The 26,517-nt window shown below is 45.7% G+C and overlaps 1 protein-coding gene across 1 annotated transcript in view; it reads right to left on the reverse strand.

Moving 5' to 3' along the window:
* The window catches only part of LOC106566015 (metabotropic glutamate receptor 4), a 207,323-nt gene that overhangs the window by 13,660 nt on the left and 167,146 nt on the right, over nucleotides 1-26,517 (reverse strand). The window contains exons 7-8 of the mRNA XM_014133787.2: nucleotides 25,938-26,074; nucleotides 24,086-25,021 (exon numbers count right to left, since the gene is read on the reverse strand). Coding sequence (XP_013989262.1) covers nucleotides 24,086-25,021; nucleotides 25,938-26,074 — 1,073 coding nt within the window. The remainder of the gene's footprint in view (nucleotides 1-24,085; nucleotides 25,022-25,937; nucleotides 26,075-26,517) is intronic.

The following is a 26,517-nucleotide window of genomic DNA, read 5'->3' on the forward strand; positions in this document are numbered from 1 at the left end:
GAAAAAGCTGACATTAAGTATCTCTACTATTTCACTATTCTCTTTATCTTTCAAGGCAGAAGACAGCTGGAAGACAGTAGTTATTGATATCCATCGCTGTTTGCTACTGATTACAAGAGATAAACCGTGTTCAGATCAACATCAGCTATTCATATGGAGCTTTTGCAGTTGGTGTTAGTTTATCTTGTTCTTATTAAATAAATCTTTAAAGACTGATCCTTATGCTCAGTATGCTCTAGTATTCTTGCATTGTTATAAACATAATATGATGGTATCAGACAGGATTTAAGAGAGACTAAGAAAACACTGAATACTCTTCTTGTAATAGATGTTTTCACATTTAAGCCCCGCAGGTGTCCTTCTGATATTCAAATCAAATCAAATCTTACTTGTCACATGCGCTGAATAAAACAGGTGTAGACCTTACAGTGAAATACTTACTTATAAGCCCTTAACCAACAATGCAGCTTTAAGAAAAAAAAAAGAAACAAAAGTAACAAATAATTAAAGAGCAGTTGTAAAATAACATAAGCGAGGCTATATACAGGGGGTACCGTTACAGAGTCAATGTGCGGGGGCACCGGTTTTTCGAGGTAATTGACGAAATATATACATATATATAGAGCTATTAAAGTGACTTATGCAGAGATAACAGAGAGTAGCCTCTGTAGTGTCTTGCGGTCAGAGGCCAGCAGTTGCCATACCAGGCAGTGATGCAACCAGTCAGGATGCTCTTGATGGTGAAACTGTAGAACCTTTTGAGAATCTGAGGACCCATGCCAAACCTTTTCAGTCTCCTGAGGGGGAATAGGTTTTGTAGTGCCCTCTTCAAGACTGTCTTGATATGCTTGGACAAAGTTTGTTTGTTGGTGATGTGGACACCAAGGAACTTGAAGCTCTCAACCTGCTCCACTACAGCCCCGTCAAGGAGAAAGGGGGCGTGTTCGGTCCTCCTTTTCCTGTAGTCCACAATCATCTCCTTAGTATTGATCACGTTGAGGGAGAGGTTGTTGTCCTGGAACCATACAGCCAGGTCTCTGACCTCCTCCGTATATGCTATCTCATCGTTGTTGGTGATCAGGCCTACCACTGTTGTGTCATTAGCAAACTTAATGATGGTGTTGGAGTCGTGAATGACCGTGCAGTCATGAGTGAACAGGGAGTACAGTAGGGGACTGAGCACGCACCCCTGAGGGTCCCCCGTTTTGAGGATCAGTGTGGCGGATGTGTTGTTACTTACCCTTACCACCTGGGGACGACCTGTCAGGAAGTCCAGGATCCAGTTGCAAAAGGAGGTGTTTAGTTCAAGGGTTCTTAGCTTAGTGATGGAAATCCAAGATGGAGTTGCAGTAGGATGTGTGTATCTGTCTTTGTCTTATCCTGTTTCTTATCCCATGTAAATAGCCAGTCTTTTTCGTATATATATGTTAATCTCACTTTCTATCTACAAACTAAATATACTTTCCTGCAACCCGCCTCACCCAATGTGGTACGGATCTGCAATTTTTATTCCTTATAACTGGAACTTCCATCAGGAGCTAGCCAGCGAACGAGCTACTAGTTTTTCTTAGCCACGGCTAGCGGTCTTTGCCTTTTTCCCCGTCATCAGCCAGCCTTAGCTCGGACAACACCTGCCAGTCTGCACAGCGCGATATCAACCCAGAGCATATCAGACTGCTTCTCTCTACCATATCACCGGATACCTGACGCTCTGGATCATTACACCGGATCGTCGCAGCTAGCTAGCTGCAAACGAGTGGCAACTGTTAGCTAATGCCCCTGTCCCAAAGCAAGCACCAGCTAGCCTCGAGCTAGGCCCATATACCAGCTAATTCTAGGGCTACAATACCTCCTTTGCCAACTGGCCTGGACCCTTTATTGTCGACACGGAGCTCCGCCTATCCATCACGACTGGACTGCCGACGTGATCGCCCGATGTGGTCTCAACAGGCTATTCTGTTACAATGTCGCCGAAGAACCATCTACTAGCCCCGGCCCGCTAGCTTTTCTGAACGCTGTGTCCCCTGCACGCCTAGCGTAGTAGTGACTACCGAACGGCACCCTGACTCACCTATTGCTGCTCTTTTGACCCTATGATCACACAGCTACACAGCGGATGCCCCCTGGACTGTTTCAATAACACGGTATCTCATTTTGTTTACCTGTCAGCCCCAGCCTCAAACTCAGGTCCTGTATGTACCTAACTGACCCACTCTGCCCATTCATCGCCATTTACCCATTTTTGTCTTAGCTCTCCTGATCAACACCTGTGATTGCTTAATGCCTCTCTCTAATGTCAATATGCCTTGTCTACTGCTGTCTTGGCTAGTTCTTACTGTTTTATTTCACTGTAGAGCCCTCAGTCCCACTCAAAATGCCTTAGATAGCTCCTTTGTCCCACCCCACGCACATGCGGAGACCTCACCTGGCTTAACTGGTGCCTCTAGAGACGAAACCTCTCTCATCATCACTCAACGCCTAGGTTTACCTCCACTGTACTCACATCCTACCATACCCTTGTCTGTACATTATGCCTTGAGTCAATTCTACCACGCCCAGAAATCTGCTCCTTTTATTCTCTGTCCCCAACGCACTAAACGACCAGTTCTTATAGCCTTTAGACGTACCCTTATCCTACTCCTCCTCTGTTCCTCTGGTGATGTAACGGCTGTCTGGAAGAGGGAACCAAGGTGCAGCAGAGGATGTGTTCATCATTAGAATTTTAATTCAAATAAACAAGAGAACACTACAAAATGAACAAAAACGACAGCAAACAGTCCTGTTAGGAAAATACTCAAACAGAAACAATTACCCACAAAACCCAAAGGAGAAACATGCTCCTTATGTGTGACTCCCAATCAGCAGCAACGAGCTTCAGTTGTGCCTGATTGGGAGCCACACACATGGCCCAAAACAAAGAAATACCAAAACATAGAAAAAGGAACATAGAACGCCCACCCAATGTAACACCCTAGCCTAACCAAAATAAAGAACAAAAAACCCCTCTCTATGGCCAGGGCGTTACAGTACCCCCCCCAAAGGTGCGGACTCTGGCCGCAAAACCTGACTCTGAAGGGGAGGGTCCGGGTGGGCCTTCTTACGGCGGCGGCTCAGGTGCGGGACGTGGCCTCTGCTCCACCCTTGACGTCGCCCTCTTATGTGGCGCACCTGGCCGCGCCGAAGGTCTGGTGGGCGACGCTGACTGCGCCCGGCTGGCGGGCGGCGATGGTTGCGCCCGGCTGGCGGGCGACCCTGGTTGCGCCCGGCTGGCGGGCGGCGATGGTTGCGCCCGGCTGGCGGGCGACCCTGGTTGCGCCCGGCTGGCGGGCGACCCTGGCTGCGCCCGGCTGGCGGGCGACCCTGGCTGCGCCCGGCTGGCGGGCGTCCCTGGCTGCGCCCGGCTGGCGGGCGTCCCTGGCGGCTCCGACGGCACTGACCCAGGATTCACCAGGCTGGGGAGACATGATGGATGCCTGGCCCTGGGCACAGGCACAGGACTCACCAGGCTGGGGAGACAGGACAGAGGCCTGGCCCTAGGCGTAGGCACAGGACTCACCGGGCTGGCGGGCGTCCCTGGCCACTCTGGCAGTTCAGGGCAGTCTGGCCACTCTGGCAGTTCAGGGCAGTCTGGCCACTCTGGCAGTTCAGGGCAGTCTGGCCACTCTGGCAGTTCAGGGCAGTCTGGCCACTCCGGCAGTTCAGCGCAGTCTGGCCACTCCGGCAGTTCAGCGCAGTCTGGCCACTCCGGCAGTTCAGCGCAGTCTGGCCACTCCGGCAGTTCAGCGCAGTCTGGCCACTCCGGCAGTTCAGCGCAGTCTGGCCACTCCGGCAGTTCAGCGCAGTCTGACCTCTCTGGCGACTGTTGACTGGCGGGCAGCTCTGACGACTGTTGACTGGCGGGCAGCTCTGACGACTGTTGACTGGCGGGCAGCTCTGACGACTGTTGACTGGCGGGCAGCTCTGACGACTGTTGACTGGCGGGCAGCTCTGACGACTGTTGACTGGCGGGAAGCTCTGACGACTGTTGACTGGCGGGCAGCTCTGACGACTGTTGACTGGCGGGCAGCTCTGGACAGGTGAGACCCACGGGAGGCCTAGTCCTGGGAGGTGGCACAGGACGGACCAGGATGGGGAGACCCACTGGAGGCCTAGTCCTGGGAGGTGGCACAGGACGGACCAGGATGGGGAGACCCACTGGAGGCCTGGTCCGACAAGGAGGCACAGGATAAACCGGGCTGTGGGGGAGCACTGGAGTTCTGGTACGGACACTCTTTACCCACACTCCAGGCTGAATGCCCACTTTGGCCCGGCACGGGCGGAGAGCAGGCATTGGGCGAACTGGACCCTCCCAGCGCTCTGGAGACACAGTGCGCAACGCCGGCGCAGGATAACCTGGACCGAGGAGGCGCACTGGAGACCAGACGCGCTGAGCTGGCACCATCCGCCCTGGCTCGATGCCTGCACTCGCATGGCACTTGCGGGGGGCTGGTATGTAGCGCACCGGGCTTTGAACGCGCACTGGGGACACCGTGCGCTCCACAGCATAACACGGTGTCTTACCAGTACCACGCTGCTTCCGGTAAGCACGGGGAGTTGGCTTAGGTCTACCACCTGACTCCGCCAATCTCCCCGTGTGCCCCCCCCGAAAAAAATTGTGGGGCTGCCTCCCGTGTCCGTTGCGCTCCCTCTCCTCATACCAGCGCCTCTCAGCTCTCGCCGCCTCGATCTCCCACTGTGGGCGGCGATAATCCCCAGCTTGAGTCCATGGTCCTTTCCCGTCCAGGATTTCCTCCCAAGTCCATGACTCCAGATAGCCTTTCTCCTGGTGCCTCTCCTTGTGCTGCTCCTTCCTCTGCTGCTTGGTCCGTTGTTGGTGGGTAATTCTGTAACGGCTGTCTGGAAGAGGGAACCAAGGTGCGGCAGAGGATGTGTTCATCATTAGAATTTTAATTCAAATAAACAAGAGAACACTACAAAATGAACAAAAACGACAGCAAACAGTCCTGTTAGGAAAATACTCAAACAGAAACAATTACCCACAAAACCCAAAGGAAAAACATGCTCCTTATGTGTGACTCCCAATCAGCAGCAACGAGCTTCAGTTGTGCCTGATTGGGAGCCACACACATGGCCCAAAACAAAGAAATACCAAAACATAGAAAAAGGAACATAGAACGCCCACCCAATGTAACACCCTGGCCTAACCAAAATAAAGAACAAAAAACCCCTCTCTATGGCCAGGGCGTTACAGGTGATGTAGAGTTTAACCCAGGCCCTGTAGCCCCCAGTTCCACCCCTATTCCCCAGGCGCTATCATTTGTTGACTTATGTAACCACAAAAGCGTTGGTTTCACGCATGTTAACATCAGAAGCCTTCTCCCTAAGTTTGTTTTATTCAGTGCTTTAGCACACTCCGCAATCCCTGATGTCCTAGCCGTGTCTGAATCCTGGCTTAGGAAGGCCACCAAAAATGATGAAATTTCCATCCCCAACTACAACATTTTCCGACAAGATAGAACTTCCAAAGGGGTTGGAGTTGCAATCTACTGCAGAGATAGCCTGCAGAGTTCTGTCATGCTATCCAGGTCTGTGCCCAAACAGTTCGAGCTTCCACTTTTAAAAATCCACCTTTCCAGAAATAAGCCTCTCACTGTTCCCGCTTGTTATAGACAACCCTCAGCCCCCAGTTTTGCCCTGGACACCATATGTGAATTATTGCCCCCCCCATTTATCTTCAGAGTTTGTACTGTTAGGTGACCTAAACTGGGATATGCTTAACAACCCGGCCGTCCTACAATCTAAGCTAGATGCCCTCAATCTCACACAAATGATCAAGGAACCTACCAGGTACAACTCTAAATCTGTAAACATGGGCACCCTCATATATATCATCCTGACCAACCTGCCCTCTAAATACACCTCTGCTGTCTTCAACCAGGATCTCAGCGATCACTGCCTCATTGCCTGCGTCCATAATGGGTCCACGGTCAAAGAACCACCACTCATCACTGTCAAACGCTCCCTAAAACACTTCAGCAAGCAGGCCTTTCTATCGACCAGGCCCGGGTATCCTGGAAGGATATTGTCCTTTTTTCGTCAGTAGAGGATGCCTGGTTATCCTTTAAAAGCGCTTTCCTCACCATCTTAAATAAGCATGCCCCATTCAAAAAATGTAGAACTAAGTATAGATATAGCCATTGGTTCACACCAGACCTGACTGCCCTTGACCAGCACAAAAACATCCTGTGGCGTATTGCATTAGCATTGAATAGTCCCCGTGATATGCAACTTTCCAGGGAAGTTAGGAACCAATATACACAGGCAGTTAGGAAAGCAAAGGCTAGGTTTTTCAAACAGAAATTTGCATCCTGTAGCACAAACTCCAAAAAGATCTGGGACACTGTAAAGTACATGGAGAATAAGAGCACCTCCTCCCAGCTGCTCACTACACTGAGGCTAGGAAACACTGCCACCACCGATAAATCTACGATAATCGAGAATTTCAATAAGCATTTTTCTACGGCTGGCCATGCTTTCCATCTGGCTACCCCTATCCCGGTCAACAGCTCTGCACCCCCCACAGCAACTTTCCCAAACCTCCCCCATTTCTCCTTCACCCAAATCCAGTTAGCTGATGTTCTGAAAGAGCTGCAAAATCTGGACCCCTACAAATCAGCTGGGCTAGACAATCTGGGCCCTCTCTTTATAAAATTATCCGCCACAATTGTTGCAACCCCTATTACTAGCCTTGTCAACTTCTCTTTCATATCGCCTGAGTTCACTAAAGATTGGAAAGCTGCCGCGGTCATCCCCCTCTTCAAAGGGGGAGACACTCTAGACCCAAACTGTTACAGACCTTTATTCATCCTACCCTGCCTTTCTCAAGTCATTCTTTAGCCAAGTTAACAAAACAGATCACCGACCATTTTGGATCCCACCGTACCTTCTCCACTATGCAATCTGGTTTCCGAGCTGGTCGTGGGCGCACCTCAGCAACACTCAAGGTCGTAAACGATATTATAACCGCCATCAATAAAAGACAATACTGTGCAGCGTTCTTCATCGACCTGGCCAAGGCTTTCAACTCTGTCAATCACCACATTGTTATCGGCAGACTCAACAACCTTGGTTTCTCAAATGACTGCCTCGCCTGGTGCACCAACTACTTCTCAGATAGAGTTCAGTGAGTCAAATCGGAGGGCCTGTTGTCCGGACTGCTGGCAGTCTCTTCTCTCTGTATACATGAATGATGTTGCTCTTGCTGCTGGTGATTCTCTGATCCACCTCTGCAGACGATACCATTCTGTATACTTCTGGCACTTTTTTGGACACTGTGTTAATTAACAAACCTCCAGACGAGCTTCAATGCCATACGGCACTCCTTCCGTGGCGTCCAACTGCTCATAAATGCAAGTAAAACTGAATGAATGCACTTCACCCGATTGCTGCCCGCACCCGCCCGCTGGACTAGCATCACTACTCTGGACTGTTCTGACTTAGAATATGTGGACAATACAAATACCTAGGTGTCTGTTTAGACTGTAAACTCTCCTTCCAGACTCACATTAAGCATCTCCAATCCAAAATTAAACCTAGAAGCAGTTTCCTATTTTGCAACAAAGCATCCTTCACTCATGCTGCCAAACATACCCTAGTAAAACTGACTATCCTACCGATCCTTGACTTCGGCGATGTCATTTACAAAATAGCCTCCAGCACTCTACTCAGCAAATTGGATGTAGTCTATCACAGTGCCATCCGTTTTGTCACCAAAGCCCTATATACTACCCACCACTGCAACCTGTATGCTCTCGTTGGCTGGCCCTCGCTTCATATTTGTCGCCAACCCCATTGGCTCCATGTCATTTGTAAGTCTTTGCTAGGTAAAGCCCCGCCTTATCTCAGTTCACTGGTCAGCATAGCAGCACCCACCCGTAGCACGCGCTCCAGCAAGTATATTTCACTGGTCATCCCCAAAGCAACCTCCTCCTTTGGCCGCATTTCCTTCCAGTTCTCCGCTGCCAATGACTGAAACGAATTGCAAAAATCACTGAAGCTGGAATCTTATATCTCCCTCACTAACTTCAAGCATCAGCTGTCAAAGCAGCTTACAGATCATTGCACCTGTACATAGCCCATCTGTAAATAGCCCACCCAACTACCTCATTCCCATATTGTTATTTATTTTTTGCTCATTTGCACCCCAGTATCTCTACTTGCACATCATCATCTTCTGCACATCTATCACTCCAGTGTTTAATTGCTGAATTGTATTTATTTTAGCACTGTGGCCAATTTATTGTCTTACCTCCCTAATCTTACTACATTTGTACACACTGTATATAGACGTTTCTATTGTGTTATTGATTATATGTTTGTTTATCCCATGTGTAACTCTGTATTGTTTGTGTCGCACTGCTTTGCTTTATCTTGGCCAGGTCACAGTTGGAAATGAGAACTTGTTAAATAAAGGTGAAATAAAAAATACATTAAAAAGTGATGAGCTTTGAGGGCACTATGGTGTTGAACGCTGTGCTGTAGTCAATGAATAGCATTCTCACATAGGTGTTCCTTTTGTCCAGGTGGGAAAGGACTGTGTGGAGTGCAATAGAGATTGCATCATCTGTGGATCTGTTGGGGAGGTATGCAAATTGGAGTGGTTCTAGGGTTTCTGGGATAATGGTGTTGATGTGAGCCATGACCAGCCTTTCAAAGCACTTCATGGATACAGTCCGTGAGTGCTATGGGTCGGTAGTCATTTAGGCAGGTTACCTTAGTGTTCTTGGGCACAGGGACTATGGTGCTCTGCTTGAAACATGTTGGTATTACAGACTCAGACAGGGAGAGGTTGAAAATGTCAGTGAAGACACTTGCCAGTAGGTCAGCACATGCTCAGAGTACACGTCCTGATAATCCGTTTGGCCCTGCGGCCTTGTGAATGTTGAACTGTTTAATCATCCTACTCACATTGGCTATGGAAAGTGTGATTACACAGTTGTCCGGAACAGCTGATGCTCTCATGCATGTTTCAGTGTTACTTGCCTCGAAGCGAGCATGGAAGTAATTTAGGTCATCTAGTAGGCTCGTGTCACTGGGCAGCTCTCGGCTGTGCTTCCCTTTGTAGTCTGTAATAGTTTTCCAGCCCTGCCACATTCGACGAACGTCGGAGCCGGTGCAGTAAGACTCGATCTTACTCCTGTATTGACTCTGTTTGATGGTTCGTCGGAGGTTATATTGGGATTTCTTATACGTTTCCGGGTTAGAGTCCCGCTCCTTGAAAGCGGCAGCTCTACCCTTTAGCTCAGTGCGGATGTTGCCTGTAATCCTTGGCTTCTGGTTGGGGTATGTATGTGGTGTACTCCTCAGTGCCATCGGAAGAATCCCGGAACATTTTCCAGTCTGTGCTAGCAAAACATTCCTGTAGCTTAGAATCTGCTTCAGCTGACCACTTTTTTATTGACTGAGTCAATAGTGATTCCTGCTTTAATTTTAGCTTGCAAGCAGGAATCAGGAGGATGGAATTATGGTTAGATTTGCCAAATGGAGGGCAAGGGAGAGCTTAGTATGCGTCTCTGTGTGTAAAGTAAAGGTGGTCTAGAGTTTTTTCCCTCTGGTTGCACATTTAACATGCTGGTAGAAATGAGGTAAAACGGGTTTAAGTTTCCCTGCATTAAAGTCCCCAGCCACTAGGAGCACCACCTCTGCATGAGCATTTTCCAGTTTGCTTATGGCGGTATACAGCTCATTGAGTGAGGTCTTAGTGCCAGCATCGGTGTGTGGTGATATGAGACAGCTACGAAAAATACAGATGAAAACTCCCTAGGTAGATAGTGTGGTCTATGGCTTATCATGAGATACTCTACCTCAGGCGAGCAAAACCTTGAGGCTTCCTTAGATATCGTGCACCAGCTGTTTTTTACAACTATACACAGACCGCGACCCTTTGTCTTACCAGAGGCTGCTGTTCTATCCTGCCGATACAGTGTATAACCCGCCAGCTGTATGTTATTCATGTCGTTGTTCAGCCATGACTCGGTGAAACACACGTTTTTATGTCCCTTTGGTAGGATATACATGCTTTTAGTTCATCTAATTCATTATCCAGCGATTGTACATTGGCCAATAGTACCAATTGGCAGAGGCAGAATAGCCACTCATCAGCAGATCCTCACAAGGCACCCTGATCTCTTTCCGAGATACCTTTTCCATCTCTTTCTCCTGCGAATGACAGGGCTGAGGGCCTGTTCCAGTGTCTGGAGTAAATCCCTCTCATAAATCCCTATTTTTTTAACCTTTATTTAACTAGTGATTTAAGAACAAATTCTTATTTTCAATGATGGCCTAGGAACAGTGGGTTAACTACCTTGTTCAGGGGCAGAACGACAGATTTTTACCTAGTCAGCTCGGGGATTCAATCTTGCAACCTTTTGTTTATTAGCCCAATGCTCTAACCACTAGGCTACCTGCCTCTTGAACTGGACAAAGAGAAATTCTTCATCCAGATCAAGGTGAGTAATCGCTGTTCTGATTTCAAGAAGCTATTTTCGGTCATTAGACATGGTGGCAGAAACATTATGTACAAAACAAGTTTCAAATAACGTGAAAAACATACACAATAGCACAATTGGTTACGGGATCGTAAAACAGCAGCCATCTCCTTTGGCGCCATTCTTAGATGAGTCTGCAGTGTGTTAACAACAGTCTGTTCTTCAGATGAGTCTGCATTGTGTTAACAACAGTCTGTTCTTCAGATGAGTCTGCATTGTGTTAACAACAGTCTGTTCTTCAGATGAGTCTGCAGTGTGTTAACAGCAGTCTGTTCTTCAGATGAGTCTGCATTGTGTTAACAGCAGTCTGTTCTTCAGATGAGTCTGCATTGTGTTAACAACAGTCTGTTATTCAGATGAGTCTGCAGTGTGTTAACAGCAGTCTGTTCTTCAGATGAGTCTGCAGTGTGTTAACAACAGTCTGTTCTTCAGATGCGTCTGCAGTGTGTTAACAACAGTCTGTTCTTCAGATGCGTCTGCATTGTGTTAACAACAGTCTGTTCTTCAGATGAGTCTGCATTGTGTTAACAACAGTCTGTTCTTCAGATGAGTCTGCATTGTGTTAACAACAGATCATACTGATAACGGGAGTTACACACAATTAATCTATCTCAGTAAAGGCTTCATCCCGTTATCACAAGTATCTCTATGGAAATTTTGCACAATGACTGAATGCATCTAACTGGCGATGGTCATAATGAAATGCACAGTAAAGCACTGCAGAAGAAGAGAAGAATGTCGCAGGTAGTGAAAAAGTGATATTCAATCATGTACAAGCAATTAATCATGTACAAACTATTTGTCATGTACAAGCTATTAATCATGTACAAACTATTCGTCATGTACAAGCTATTAATCCTGTACAATCTATTAGTCATGTACAAGCTATTAGTCATGTACAGGCTATTAGTCATGTACAGGCTATTAGTCGTGTACAATCTATTAGTCATGTACAAGCTATTAGTCATGTACAAGCTATTAGTCGTGTACAAGCTATTAGTCATGTACAAGCTATTAGTCATGTACAAGCTATTAATCATATACACGCTATTAGTCATGTACAAGCTATTAATCATGGAAAAGCTATCAGTCATGTACAAGCTATTAGTCATGTACAAGCTATTAATCATGTACAAGCTATTAATCATGTACACGCTATTAGTCATGTACAGGCTATTAGTCATGTACAAGCTATTAGTGGTGTATAATCTATTAGTCATGTACAAGCTATTAGTCATGTACAGGCTATTAGTCATGTACAAGCTATTAGTCGTGTACAATCTATTAGTCATGTACAAGCTATTAGTCATGTACAAGGTATTAGTCGTGTACAAGCTATTAGTCATGTACAAGCTATTAGTCATGTACAAGCTATTAGTCGTGTACAAGCTATTAGTCGTGTACAAGCTATTAGTCGTGTACAAGCTATTAGTCATGTACAAGCTATTAGTCATGTACAAGCTATTAATCATGTACAAGCTATTAATCATATACACGCTATTAGTCATGTACAAGCTATTAATCATGGAAAAGCTATCAGTCATGTACAAGCTATTAGTCATGTACAAGCTATTAATCATGTACAAGCTATTAATCATGTACACGCTATTAGTCATGTACAAGCTATTAATCATGTACACGCTATTAGTCATGTACAAGCTATTAATCATGTACAAGCTATTAGTCATGTACAAGCTATTAATCATGTACAAGGTATTAATCATGTACAAGCTATTAGTCAAGAACAAGCTATTAATCATGTACAAGCTATTAGTCATGTGCAAGCTATTAGTCAAGTACAAGCAATGAATCATGTACAACCTATTAGTAATGTACAAGCTGCGTAGAGAAGTTAACAGAGCAGAATATATTATTATAATTTTTTCATCCAGTGGAAAGACTATGATGATGATGACATTATAGTAGCTCTTTAGACCCACTCTTTCTGTTGTTTTACTCCAACCTCACTGATAGTATCCTCCCTGCCAGTGAGAGCCATTCACTGGCCTCTCACCCCTGAGTAGATAAACAGTGCTCTCCATGACAGCTACGAAGACCCTGTTCTTTGTTTGACTGCCTAATAGCTGTCTACTTCCACCTACTCATTTCAACCATTGTTTTTATCTGAAGGCTGTGGAGCCGTACACTGCACTGTACTGTAGCTACAGTTATGTGCTAAAAACTCAACCTCCGTCCATTTCTCCCAGTGTCCCATTTGACCTGTACATCCCAGCAGACCTGAGGTTCAAAAAAGATTTTTGTTCTTTTGAATACTGTTTCAGCTTACCTGGCACAACAGAACCCATAGAATAGTCCCAAAGAGTGCAAACCCCACTCATCTAACACTCAAATCCAGGCAGGCTCCACCGATTACTCAAAGGTATTTGAAAGAACCAATACTGTACGGTGGCCCATCACCCGAAGTGACTCTAATCAACACTCTATGTAAAACATTTTATTGTCTTCTCAGGAATTTTGCCCTCTCTGTCTAATCTCACCAAACACTTCTTGACACACCTATGGGTAGCAGAGGTTCAGTTGTCTTCACATCCTGTAGGTCTGATGTCTGATTAAAGGTTCAACAACTCAGATTTTGAATGTAAACAACTCTGAAACACTTTTTGAATGTAAAACCAGACTGAAACACTTCAGTCTGGTTTTAGACCCCATCATAGCACTGAGACTGCACTTGTGAAGGTGGTAAATTACCTTTTAATGACGTCAGACCGAGGCTCTGCATCTGTCCTCGTGCTCCTAGATCTTAGTGCCGCTTTTGATACCATCGATCACCACATTCTTTTGGAGAGATTGGAAACCCAAATTGGTCTACATGGACAAGTTCTGGCCTGGTTTAGATCTTATCTGTCGGAAAGATATCAGTTTGTCTCTGTGAATGGTTTGTCCTCTGACAAATCAATTGTAAATTTCGGTGTTCCTCAAGGTTCCGTTTTAGGACCACTATTGTTTTCACTATATATTTTACCTCTTGGGGATGTCATTCGAAAACATAATGTTAAATTTCACTGCTATGCGGACGACACACAGCTGTACATTTCAATGAAACATGGTGAAGCCCCAAAATTGCCCTCGCTAGAAGCCTGTGTTTCAGACATAAAGAAGTGGATGGCTGCAAACTTTCTACTTTTAAACTCGGACAAAACAGAGATGCTTGTTCTAGGTCCCAAGAAACAAAGAGATCTTCTGTTGAATCTGACAATTAATCTGGATGGTTGTACAGTCGTCTCAAATAAAACTGTGAAGGACCTCGGCGTTACTCTGGACCCTGATCTCTCTTTTGAAGAACATATCAAGACTGTTTCAAGGACAGCTTTTTTCCATCTACGTAACACTGCAAAAATCAGAAACTTTCTGTCCAAAAATGACGCAGAAAAATTAATCCATGCTTTTGTTACTTCTAGGCTGGACTACTGTAATGCTCTACTTTCCGGCTACCCGGATAAAGCACTAAATAAACTTCAGTTAGTGCTAAATACGGCTGCTATAATCCTGACTAGAACCTAGAAATTTGATCATATTACTCCAGTGCTAGCCTCCCTACACTGGCTTCCTGTTAAGGCAAGGGCTGATTTCAAGGTTTTACTGCTAACCTACAAAGCATTACATGGGCTTGCTCCTACCTATCTTTCCGATTTGGTCCTGCCGTACATACCTACACGTACGCTACGGTCACAAGACGCAGGCCTCCTAATTGTCCCTAGAATTTCTAAGCAAACGGCTGGAGGTAGGGCTTTCTCCTATAGAGCTCCATTTTTATGGAATGGTCTGCCTACCAATGTGAGAGACGCAGACTCAGTCTCAACCTTTAAGTCTTTACTGAAGACTTATCTCTTCAGTAGGTCCTATGATTAAGTATAGTCTGGCCCAGGAGTGTGAAGGTGAACGGAAAGGCTGGAGCAACGAACCGCCCTTGCTGTCTCTGCCTTGCCGGTTCCCCTCTTTCCACTGGGATTCTCTGCCTCTAACCCTTTTACAGGGGCTGAGTCACTGGCTTACTGGTGTTCTTCCATGCCGTCCATGGGAGGGGTGCGTCACTTGAGTGGGTTGAGTCACTGACGTGGTCTTCCTGTCTGGGTTGGCGCCCCCCCTTGGGTTGTGCCATGGCGGAGATCGTTGTGGGCTATACTCGGCATTGTCTTAGGACGGTAAGTTGGTGGTTGGAGACATCCCTCTAGTGGTGTGGGGGCTGTGCTTTGGCAAAGTGGGTGGGGTTATATCCTGCCTGTTTGGCCCTGTCCGGGGTATCATCGGATGGGGCCACAGTGTCTTCTGATCCCTCCTGTCTCAGCCTCCAGTATTTATGCTGCAGTAGTTTATGTGTCGGGGGCTAGGGTCAGTCTGTTACATCTGGAGTATTTCTCTTGTCTTATCCGGTGTCCTGTGTGAATTTAAATATGCTCTCTCTAATTCTCTCTTTCTCTCTTTCTGTCTTTCTCTCGGAGGACCTGAGCCCTAGGACCATGCCTCAGGACTACCTGGTATGATGACTCCTTGCTGTCCCCAGTCCACCTGGCCGTGCTGCTGCTCCAGTTTCAACTGTTCTGCCTGCGGCTATGGAACCCTGACCTGTTCACCGGACGTGCTTGTTGCACCCTCGACAACTACTATGATTATTATTATTTGACCATGCTGGTCATTTATGAACATTTTAACATTTTAACATCTTGACCATGTTCTGTTATAATATCCACCCTGCACAACCAGAAGAGGACTGGCCACCCCTCATAGCCTGGTTCCTCTCTAGGTTTCTTCCTAGGTTTTTGGCCTTTCTAGGGAGTTTTTCCTAGGGAGTTTTTCCTAGCCACCGTGCTTCTTTCACATGCTTTGCTTGCTGTTTGGGGTTTTAGGCTGGGTTTCTGTACAGCACTTTGAGATATCAGCTGATGTACGAAGGGCTATATAAAAATAAATTTGATTGATTGATTTGATTGATTTGATTGATGTTATAAAAGTGTCTTAGATTCATTGTTCTCTCTCTTTCCTTGTTCCTGACCTGGGCTGGTGAGATACTCTCTCTCTTTCTCTCTCCACCTCAGGGACTCTTCAGGCATGGCCTTTCAGGCTTTGACTTCTCTCCCTCCTTCTCTGATCATGCCTAGAATAATACCTTGTTATGCTTGTGAATGCCTTGTAACTTAAGCTTTATGACTTGTATGTGATTTCATACATTTTACAAAGTTATTAAATCATACTCCTCATTCTTGCTCAATGTTGCATGCCTTCTCAAACAGCTACAACTGTATACAGTACATATTTGCACATCAAGTCTTCTCTTGAGTTGAGCTCAGGGATGGAACAACTGTTTAACATCTGAACTTGTGGTTGTTTTTCGGGGAAGGGTGGGGAGAGTGTGTGTATGTATCCCACATCTATTGCTAAGAGGTAATGATGATAGGAACAGCAGAGGATGAATTATAATAATTGTTTCCCAAACAATAATTGCTTGCCAAAAATGTTTTTTTTTTTCCTAATGACAATCCGGTTTATAGGTCCTTCGTTTGAAATGCTTACACTATTACGCATACTATTTGTTAATTGTGGAAATAAATTAAGATATGCAAGATTTTTTAATATATAGCTACTTTTTTAAATAACAGGATACAATACAATCGAGGTGAGGGCGTTGGAAATGCTTTTGGCTGTTAATCTGCTTCTGTTCTATAGGCGGCGCTGTGGGCTCTTTTTAAACGATGGGTCTCAATCTCTCAAAAGCCCTAGTATCCAGGTGGATAGGGTTGGTCTGCCAAGGGGTGATGATATTAACAAACAATCATTTTGAACCAAATGTGCAAATTGTCCCAACAGATCCGCAAAGTAGATGGATTCTTTTAAATATGCTACTGGACTATTAACATATTTGGCTCATTAATCTATGCGGTCAAAATAATGATGATCCACACTTCTTTGAAAGTATATATATATATATATAATACTTTATCAAGCCTAGAACCAATACAATACTCTATTAATATGGTGGGAGATTATGATACAGTTTTAAATACCTTAATGGATCATAAAGGATAACACACTACAAACTATCACCGTCATGCACTTAAGGAAATCACGGATATCATGGATATATTGGAACTAGTATCAGGAATCAAGGTAACTCCCAGATGCAGACACGTCAAATTGACAATGGTTTAATTTTCCAACAGGGGCAGGCAAAAGACAGGTCAAGACAGGTAGGGGTCAGTGAACCAGAGGTGGGGCAACGGTACCGGACGGCAGGCAGGCTCAGGGTCAGGGTAGGCAGAGGTCAAACAATCTAGAGGTGGGACAAAGGTACAGGTTGGCAGGCAGGCTCAGGGTCAGGGGCAGACAGAGTGGTCAGGCAGGCGGGCTCAGAGTCAGGACCGGCAAGGGTCAAAACCAGGAGGGCGAGAAAAAGAGAGACTGGGAAAAGCAGGCGTTGAGAACAAAAACGCTGGTTGACTTGACGAACAAGACGAACTGGCAACGGACAAACAGAGAACTCAGGTATAATACACAGGGGATAATGGGGAAGGTGGGCGACACCTGGAGGGGGGTAGAGACAATCACAAGGACAGGTGGAACAGATCAGGGTGTGACAACTAGTGGATATATGGAGGCTTAAATATACTGACCTAGTTAGATATACACTACCAGTCAAAAGTTTGGACACACCTACTCATTCAAGGGTTTTACTTTATTTGTCCTATTTTCTACATTGTAGAATAATAGTGAAGACATCAAAACTATGAAATAACACATGGAATCATGTAGTAACCAAAAAAGTGTTAAACATTTTTATTTTAGATTTTAGATTCTTCAAAGTAGCCACCCTTTGCCTTGATGACAGCTTTGCACACCGTACATGGCGGAGGCTCAATGAAGCTAGTCGTCTTGACTACTTTTTGTATAGCATGCTTGCTGGCACCAAAAGTTAGAATGTGGTGGGACCATCAAATAATTGGCATATACATTACTCTTACAGAATTTCCATGTGAGCGAGGATATTGGAAATGTTATCAAATCCAATTTGATGACAACTTGTTTTTAACCAGGACTGAATCATTTTTAACCTCATTTTTAACCTACATCTAGGCGTTCTGCTAGCGGAACCCCATTCCGCCAGCGGAACCCCTAGCCAACAGCCAATGGGATCGCATGGCGCGAAATACAAAACCTCAAAAATCCAATAATTTCAATTTTTCAAACATATGACTATTTTACACCATTTGAAAGATAAACCTCTCCTGAATCCAACCACGTTGTCCGATTTCAAAAAGGCTTTACAGCGAAAGCAAAACATTCGATTATGTTAGGAGAGTACATAGACCAAAATAACCACACAGCCATTTTCCGAGCAAGCATATATGTCAATAAAACCCAAAACACAGCTAAATGAAGCACTAGCCTTTGATGATCTTCATCAGATGGCACTCCTAGGACATTATGTTATAAAATACATGCATGTTTTCTTCAATCAAGTTCATATTTATATCCAAAAACAGCTTTTTACATTGGCACGTGATGTTCAGAAAATGTATTCCCACCAAAAACTTCCGGTAAATTTACAAAATACTCATCATGTCACGTTCTGACCAGTATGAGGGTTATTTTGTTAGTGTAGGCTGGTCAGGACGTGGCAGAGGGTATTTGGTTTATGTGGTTCGGGGTGTGTATTATGTAGAGGGTAGTTGATTTATGTATTCCGGGGTTTTTTGGTCACTGCTCTGTTAGTCTATGTTCTTTCTAGTTAGTCTGGTTCTATGTTTAGTTAATTGGGGTGTGGACTCAATTGAAGGCAGGTGTTGTCTAGTTGCCTTTGATTGAGAGTCCTATATATTAGGGTGTGTTTGTAATTTGTGGGAGGTTGTCACTTGAATTGCTGTCTTTTGCCGTCAAGTCTGTATTCGTCGTCCATCGTTTTGTTTTGTTTGTGTAAGTGTTTATATTAAAGTTAATTATGAGCACTCAACCCGCTGCGCCTTGGTCCATTCCTGACGACCGTCGTTACAGAACCTCCCACCAAATCCGGACCAAGCAGCAGAGGAAGGAGCAACAGGTGGACTTAGTGGAGCAAAGGGAATTTGAGTTGGACCAACGGGAGAAATGGACATGGGAACAGATTATGGCCGGAGAGGGCCCATGGAAAAAATGGAGCGAAGACTGGGAACGCTACAGGGGAAGACGACTGGCTATTAAGCCGGAGAGGCAGCCCCAAGAATATTTTTTTGGGGGGCACACGGGTAGTTTGGCAGGGCCAGGATTGAGCCGCAATCCAAATCCCCATGCTTATTGGGGGCAGCCTAGTATTAGTCAGGTCCCGTGCGTTGGAGTGAGGTGCACGGCGTTGAGGCCTAGTATTCACAGGCCGGTGTGCGCAGTACCTGCGCCCCGCATTTGTCAGGGGAAAGCGGGCATCCAGCCAGGAAGGGTGGAGCCAGTACTGCGCTCGAGACCGCCAGTGCGCTTTCACGGTCCAATATATCCTGTTCCCGCTCCACGCACTAGCCCTAAGGTGTGTGTGTCAAAGCTGGCATATCCAGTACCAGCACCACGCACTAGGCTTTCAGTGCGTCAGCCCAGTCCAGTACGTCCTGTTCCCGCTCCACGCACTAGCCCTAAGGTGTGTGTTTCCAGGCTGGCATATCCAGTACCAGCACCACGCACCAGGCTTCCAGTGCGTAAGCCCAGTCCAGTACGTCCTGTTCCCGCTCCACGCACTAGCCCTAAGGTGTGTGTTTCCAGGCTGGCATATCCAGTACCAGCACCACGCACCAGGCTTCCAGTGCGTCAGCCCAGTCCAGTACGTCCTGTTCCCGCTCCACGCACTAGCCCTAAGGTGTGTGTTTCCAGGCTGGCTTATCCAGTACCAGCACCACCCACCAGGCTTCCAGTGCGTCAGCCCAGTCTAGTATGTCCTGTTCCCGCTCCACGCACTAGCCCTAAGGTGTGTGTTTCCAGTCTGGCATATCCAGTACCAGCACCACGCATCAGGCTTCCAGTGCGTCAGCCCAGTCCAGTACGTCCTGTTCCCGCTCAGAGCACTAGCCCTAAGGTGCGTGTCTCCAGTATGGTACCTCCATTACCAGCACCACGCACCAGGCTTCAGTGCGTCAGCCCAGTCCAGCTCGTCCTGTCCATGTTCCTCGTACTAGCCATGTGGTGCGTGTCCTTAGTCTGGCACGTCCTAAGCCAGCCCCACGCACCAGGCCTTCCGGCAACAGTGCCTCGTCCAGAACTTCCGGCAACAGTGCCTCGTCCAGAGCTTCCGGCGACAGTGCCCCGGAGAGCGACGGCCCACTGTTCGGAACCAGGTGAGACGGCCCACTGTTCAGAGCCGAGTGAGTCTGGCTACAGTCCAGAACTTCCGGCAACAGTGCCTCGTCCAGAACTTCCGGCAACAGTGCCTCATCCAGAACTTCCGGCGACAGTGCCCCGGAGAGAGACGGCCCACTGTTCGGAACCAGGTGAGACGGCCCACTGTTCAGAGCCGAGTGAGTCTGGCTACAGTCCAGAACCAAGTGAGTCTGTCTACAGTCCAGAGCTCCTAGAGTCTTCCTACAGTCCAGAGCTCCTAGAGTCACCCTACAGTCCAGAGCTCCTAGAGTCACCCTACAGTCCGGGGTCGACAGGGAGGGACATCACTGTAGAGACAGTTTATGAGGGGAGTGAGCCAGGGGTGGAGTGGGGTCTGCGTCCGGCTCCTGAGCCACCTCCTGAGGGGGGAGTATTGGGGTTGGGGGGGTGTTGCAGGAGCACCGTCGGTGACGGTGGCCACCCTCCCTTCCCTCCCATGTACTTTTGGGGATTTATTAGTGTTTTGGGGGTTATTTGTTGTTGTTGTTTTTTTGTGTGTGAGGTGCATCCGGGGTCTGCACCTTTGGGGGGGGGGGGGTAATGTCACGTTCTGACCAGTATGAGGGTTATTTTGTTAGTGTCGGCTGGTCAGGACGTGGCAGAGGGTATTTGGTTTATGTGGTTCGGGGTGTGTATTATGTAGAGGGTAGTAGATTTATGTATTCCGGGGTTTTTTGCTCACTGCTCTGTTAGTCTATGTTCTTTCTAGTTAGTCTGGTTCTATGTTTAGTTACTTGGGGTGTGGATTCTCAATTGAAGGCAGGTGTTGTCTAGTTGCCTTTGATTGAGAGTCTTATATATTAGGGTGTGTTTGTGTTTGTAATTTTTGGGAGGTTGTCACTTGAATTGCTGTATTTTGCCGTCAAGTCTGTATTCGTCGTCCATCGTTTTGTTTTGTTTTGTTTGTGTAAGTGTTTATATTAAAGTTAATTATGAGCACTCAACCCGCTGCGCCTTGGTCCATTCCTGACGACCGTCGTTACACATCATAAACGTTGACAAAATACATAACAATTATAGATACAGAATTCCGTTATGCAATCGCTGTGTCAGATTTTAAAATAGCTTTTCGGCGAAAGCACATTTTTCAATATTCTGAGTACATAGCTCAGCCATCACGGCTAGCTATTTTGACACCCGCCAAGTTCGGAGCACACTAAACTCAGAATTAGTATTAGAAATATTGTATTACCTTTGCTGATCTTCGTCAGAATGCACTCCCAGGACGACTACTTCCACAAGAAATGTTGTTTTTCTTCAAAATAATCCATAGTTATGTCCAAATACCTCCGTTTTGTTTGTGCTATCAGGTCACTATCCAAAGAGTAACGCGCGAGCGCAATTCGAGACACAAAAAGTCTAAATGTTCCATTACCGTACTTAGAAGCATGTCAAACGCTGTTTAAAATCAATTTTTATGGTATTTTTAACGTAAAATTGCGATAATATTCCAACCGGACAATAGTGTATTCATTCAAGGAGGAAAAGAAAAAACAGCATGCTCGCGGGAATGCGCATATCCAATCTCTTCGTCCTCAGGAAGACCACTCAGTAACTGAGCTCCTATACTCTGCCCAGAGACAGGAGAAGGCTCAATCCACTTTCTGAAGGCTTTAGACAGCCAATGGAAGCCTTAGAAAGTGCAACAGCACAGATACTTTAGTTTCAAAAGGGACTAGAAAGAAGAACTACATTTCTCAGATCCTACACTTCCTGGGCGAATTTTTCTCAGGTTTTTGCCTGCCATATGAGTTCTGTTATACTCAGACACCATTCAAACAGTTTTAGAACCTTCAGAGTGTTTTCTATCCAAATCTACTAATAATATGCATATTCTCATTTCTGGGCAAGAGTAGTAACCAGTTTAAATCGGGTACGTTTTTTCATCCGGCCGTGAAAATACTGCCCCCTATCCATATCAGGTTTTAATAAAAAATGTAAAGGTGAAATATCTTGAGTCATTAAGTATTCAACCCCTTTCTAATGGCATGCCTAAATAACTTCAGGAGTAAACATTTGCTTAACAAGTCAGATAATAAGTATGCAACAATGTGTTTAACATGTTTTTTGAATGACTACCTCATCTCTGTACCCCACACATACAATTATCTGTAAGGTCCCTCAGTCAAGCATGTGAATTTCAAATAAAGATTCAACCTCAAAGACCAGGGAGATTTTCCAATGCCTCACAAAGAAGGGCATCTATTGGTAGATGGGTGACAAAAAGCAGAAATTGAATATCCCTTTGAGCATGGTGAATTTATTAATTACCCTTTGGATGGTATATCAATACACCCAGTCACCACAAAGTTACAAGTGTCCTTCCTAACTCAATTGCAAGAGAAGAAGGAAACCACTCAGGGATTTCACCATGAGACCAATGGTGACTTTAATAAGAGTCTATTAACACATCCCTGTGTCAATTTAAGTAATATCATTTTAAAAATCCCCATCAAAGTCCATCAGTTTAAGATAGAGTTATCAGTTTTTTGCATGGGTTGCGTCTCAATCCACCACATCCGCCTGTCGGCCTTCCACATCTGCGGTGGAAGGTAGCCGAGCTACAGCAGCGTTTGTCAGACCGTGAGACATCCGACAATCGATCTTCTCACAAAAACGTCTGTACGGTTTGGACTAGTCTGAATTCATATTGCTTATGTGCCCATTGCCTGTAGCTTCTGAACCGTTTGCGCTACAAACTAATATGACCCCACTATGGAAAGGGTAGACTCTCACGAACATGATGGTGTTTTGCTCTACGACCCCCACAAGTGTCACAAGACTCTTCAGAAGGTACAAACTAATGATACAAACTAATGGAAGTATAGAGGTAGTTTTGTGACACAAATAAGTGGTTAAATATGTGTCCCAAAAACTAAAATATTTCCTGAGCTTTCTTATACCTCCTTATACCTCGAAATTTCAAAACCTTATTCCTTATGATACATTTTTTGCCGGTTGTTAGAGGACGGATGTTAGAACCAGGTATAAACGGGCAGGTTTATCAAATCTAAATTGATAATAAAATTTGACACGAGGTATGAATCCCAGTGTTTCCAGTGGATTTGCAGCTCACCAGGCCAGGCTCATTAATTTGACAAGATGACACAAGTGGGAACGCTGTGGTTGTGTAAACAACTCATCGGTCAGCTGTAGTACACAGCCGTCACATACACATGTCACAGAATCACAAGTAGTCTACTGTAGGCAAAGGGCTTGCAGAGCTCAGGGGAATTCTCTTCAAATGCTCTGCATGTCTTTTGTCTTCAGATGAGAAGTTTTGATATTCCAAAATGAATGGCCTCCTCAATTGAATAGAATCTCAGATATAAGTCATAGAATTATACAATATTTTGCATGTCATTTTAGTCTTCATCAAACCAAGACTGCAGGGGTGATTAAATCTTTGACTACAAAATGAAAATTGGTGTTCTGACACAGAGTATAACAGCAAAATTCACCACCCTTTAACCTCTCTGGGCTAGGCGGGACGAATTCGTTGTAACCCATTCATGCTCTGAGAGCCTATTGGCTCTGAGAGCCTATTGGAGCCGTAGGAAGTGTCACGTTACAGCTAAGATCCTGACTCTTCAATAAACAGAAGCAAGAACAACAACACCTTGTCAGACAGGCCACTTCCTGCATGAAACCTTCTCAGGTTTTTGCCTGCCAAATGAGTTCTGTTATACTCACAGACACCATTCAAACAGTTTTAGAAACTTTAGGGTGTTTTCTATCCAAAGCCAATAATTATATGCATATTCTAGTTACTGGGCAGGAGTAGTAAACAGATTAAATCGGGTACGTTTTTTATCCGGATGTGAAAATACTGCCCCCTAGCCCAAAGAAGTTAAGCTCTGCCAGAAAACGCTCATGCATACCATAGCGTAATGCTATTTTCATCCAGCCATGTCCATCTACAGGACACTGACTGACCAGCACAGTCCGTCCATGATGAACAAAGGTACAATTGCCTCTCTATAAACAAAGCATTATAAAAAATAAATATGTTTCAACTGAGAAAGAGATAGACATGGTCTGTAGAATCATATTTCTGCTAATGCTGTCCTTTTGCATATCAACAACAACAGAAAATGAACAGACCAAGAAAGAAGACAACTCTGAGTGGACCTTCTCTGTGGACTGGAAGGTGCCAAAGAAGATGGGGATGAAGGCCAGCCAGATCTTACCTTCTCTGTGGACTGGGAGGTGCCAAAGAAGATGGGAATGAAGGCCAGCCAGACTATACAGGTGGTGTACATGGTGAAGCCGATGGGCTTGGCCTCGTTGAAGGTCTCCGGCACCCCCCGGGTCTTGATGGCGTACACTGTGCAGGTGACCATGAGCAGCATGCTGTAACCCAGCAGGCAGATCAGTGAAAGGTCAGAGATGTCACATTTGAGCACGCCACGGGCCATGTCCGGATTGGCCGTGCGCTGGTCCTCGTAGTCGATGATGGCCTGAGACGGGTCTACCACAAACCAGATACACACCCCCAGTAGCTGCACCAAAGTCAGGCTGAAGGTGATGACCAGCTGGGAGGCTGGGGAGATGAACCTGGGGGCGCTCACCGACATAGATCCCTGCTCGAAGATGCGGTAGATGCGGTTAGTCTTGGTGAGCAGGGCTGCGTAGCTGATACTCATCCCCAGACCCAGGAAGATCCGTCTGAGGGAGCAGATGCCAACATCAGGGGCAGAAATCATGAGGAAGGTGGTGGCATAGCACATGAAGATACCAGTCAGCAGAACGTAGCTGAGCTCGCGGCCTGACGCCTTGACGATGGGTGTGTCGTTGTAGCGGACGAAGGTGACCACCACGAACAGAGTGGCCATGATGCCCGCCACGGAGATGAGGACAGGGATGATGGCCCATGGGGAGCTCCACTCCAGCTTGACAATGGGGATGGGACGGCAGGCAGTGTGGTTCTCGTTGGGACGCAGGTCAAAGCGACACATCTTGCAGCTGTAGGTGTCTGACTGGTACTGGTAGCCGTTGCAGCGCTCGCAGTGCCAGCAGCAAGGGATGCCCTTCACTATCTTCTTGCGCTCTCCGGCCTGGCAGGGGTGGCTGCAGATGGAGAAAGGGATCTGACGACCTCCACCTGGCCAGTGCATTGCTCGGATCTGAGGGGGGATGAAGAGGAGATGAGGGGTACAGTCAAACACTTCACAAATAACTAACACTGTAACCCATAAACTTGTAACCCATTCATGCTTAATGGCAATTACCACTGGCATACAGTTAGTTTTGGGGCTTCTTTCTCCTCTCCATTAAAAAGTCTATTACATATAATCACTATTTGTCTTATTGAAAGGATATATTTAGTGTTATGTTATTAACTTTTTTGCCATCAATGGTGGTTGTTAAATTCATAGGCAGAAAACGCATCCCCAAATGTGTATTTAATTAACAGCTATAAGAATCCTATTAAACTAAAAGCTCCTTTGGAAAGAGAATTGGCGCACACCGCAGGACTAGCATTTACACCACATTTACAACAACATTCACTGTCTTCCACCATTCACACAGCGTTGAGGTACAGACCCAGGTCAACTCCATGGAAACGCGTTTCTTTTTTCTTTCAATCTTTCTTTGCCCAAGGCCATCTCTTCATATTCCATTCAAACATTATTTGCAGGACCGGCTTCATGTAATTCATTGTTATAGCTTTGTAACCTCCGCTGTCCACAACTCCACCGTTTTGTTTCACCAAGACAGTGGATGGTGTCTGTTTTTAAGCTCTTATTGGTTTCTTTTCATCCCAGTCACTTGTTGTTAATCATTAAATCACCCTCTGGATGTTTGCACCATTGAAGACATGTGCACAAAGCAGTAGCTAATGGTTTAGGAGGAATTACTGAGCAAAGGAAGCACTAAAGTAGAACCGACAGACTACAACATCCCATCAAAGCTTCTTTGGGAGGAGAACCACTGACACCAAATGGTGAAACAGGTAAAGGTCATTTGGAGGGCATAAGTCCGATAATATAACTAAAGTACTGTATCTGCATATTAAATATATAAAAAATAAATGCTTACATTCAGATAGAGCTGTTCGGTCCAGTGGCCTATGATTTTGTACTCGGCTGTTCTGTTTCTGATCTGGTACTGATAAATCTCATAGCGACCAGGGGCGTCTCCATTCTCATTGAAGAGCACTGGGTTGCCAGCTATGCCTGAAGGACAGAGGAGAGAGAGAGTGAAAGCATTAGTTTGAATTGTAATATATATATATACATTTTCTTTATTTTTACTATTTTCTACATTGTAGAATAATATTGAAGGCATCACAACTATGAAATAACACATATGGAATCATGTAGTAACCAAAAAACTGTTAAACAAATATATATATATTTGAGATTCTTCAAAGTAGCCACACTTTGTCTTGATGACAGCTTTGCACACTCATGGCATTCTATCAACCAGCTTCACCTGGAATGCTTTTCCAACAGTCTTGAAGGAGTTCCCACATATGATGAGCACTTGTTGGCTCCTTTTCCTTCACTCTGCAGCCCAACTCATCCCAAACCATCTCAACTGGGTTGAGGTTGGGTGATTGTGGAGGCCAGGTCAACTGACGCAGCACTCCATCACTCTTCTTCTTGATCAAATAGCC

This window comes from Salmo salar, chromosome ssa12, assembly GCF_905237065.1.
Source record: "Salmo salar chromosome ssa12, Ssal_v3.1, whole genome shotgun sequence".
Classification (NCBI taxonomy): domain Eukaryota; kingdom Metazoa; phylum Chordata; class Actinopteri; order Salmoniformes; family Salmonidae; genus Salmo; species Salmo salar.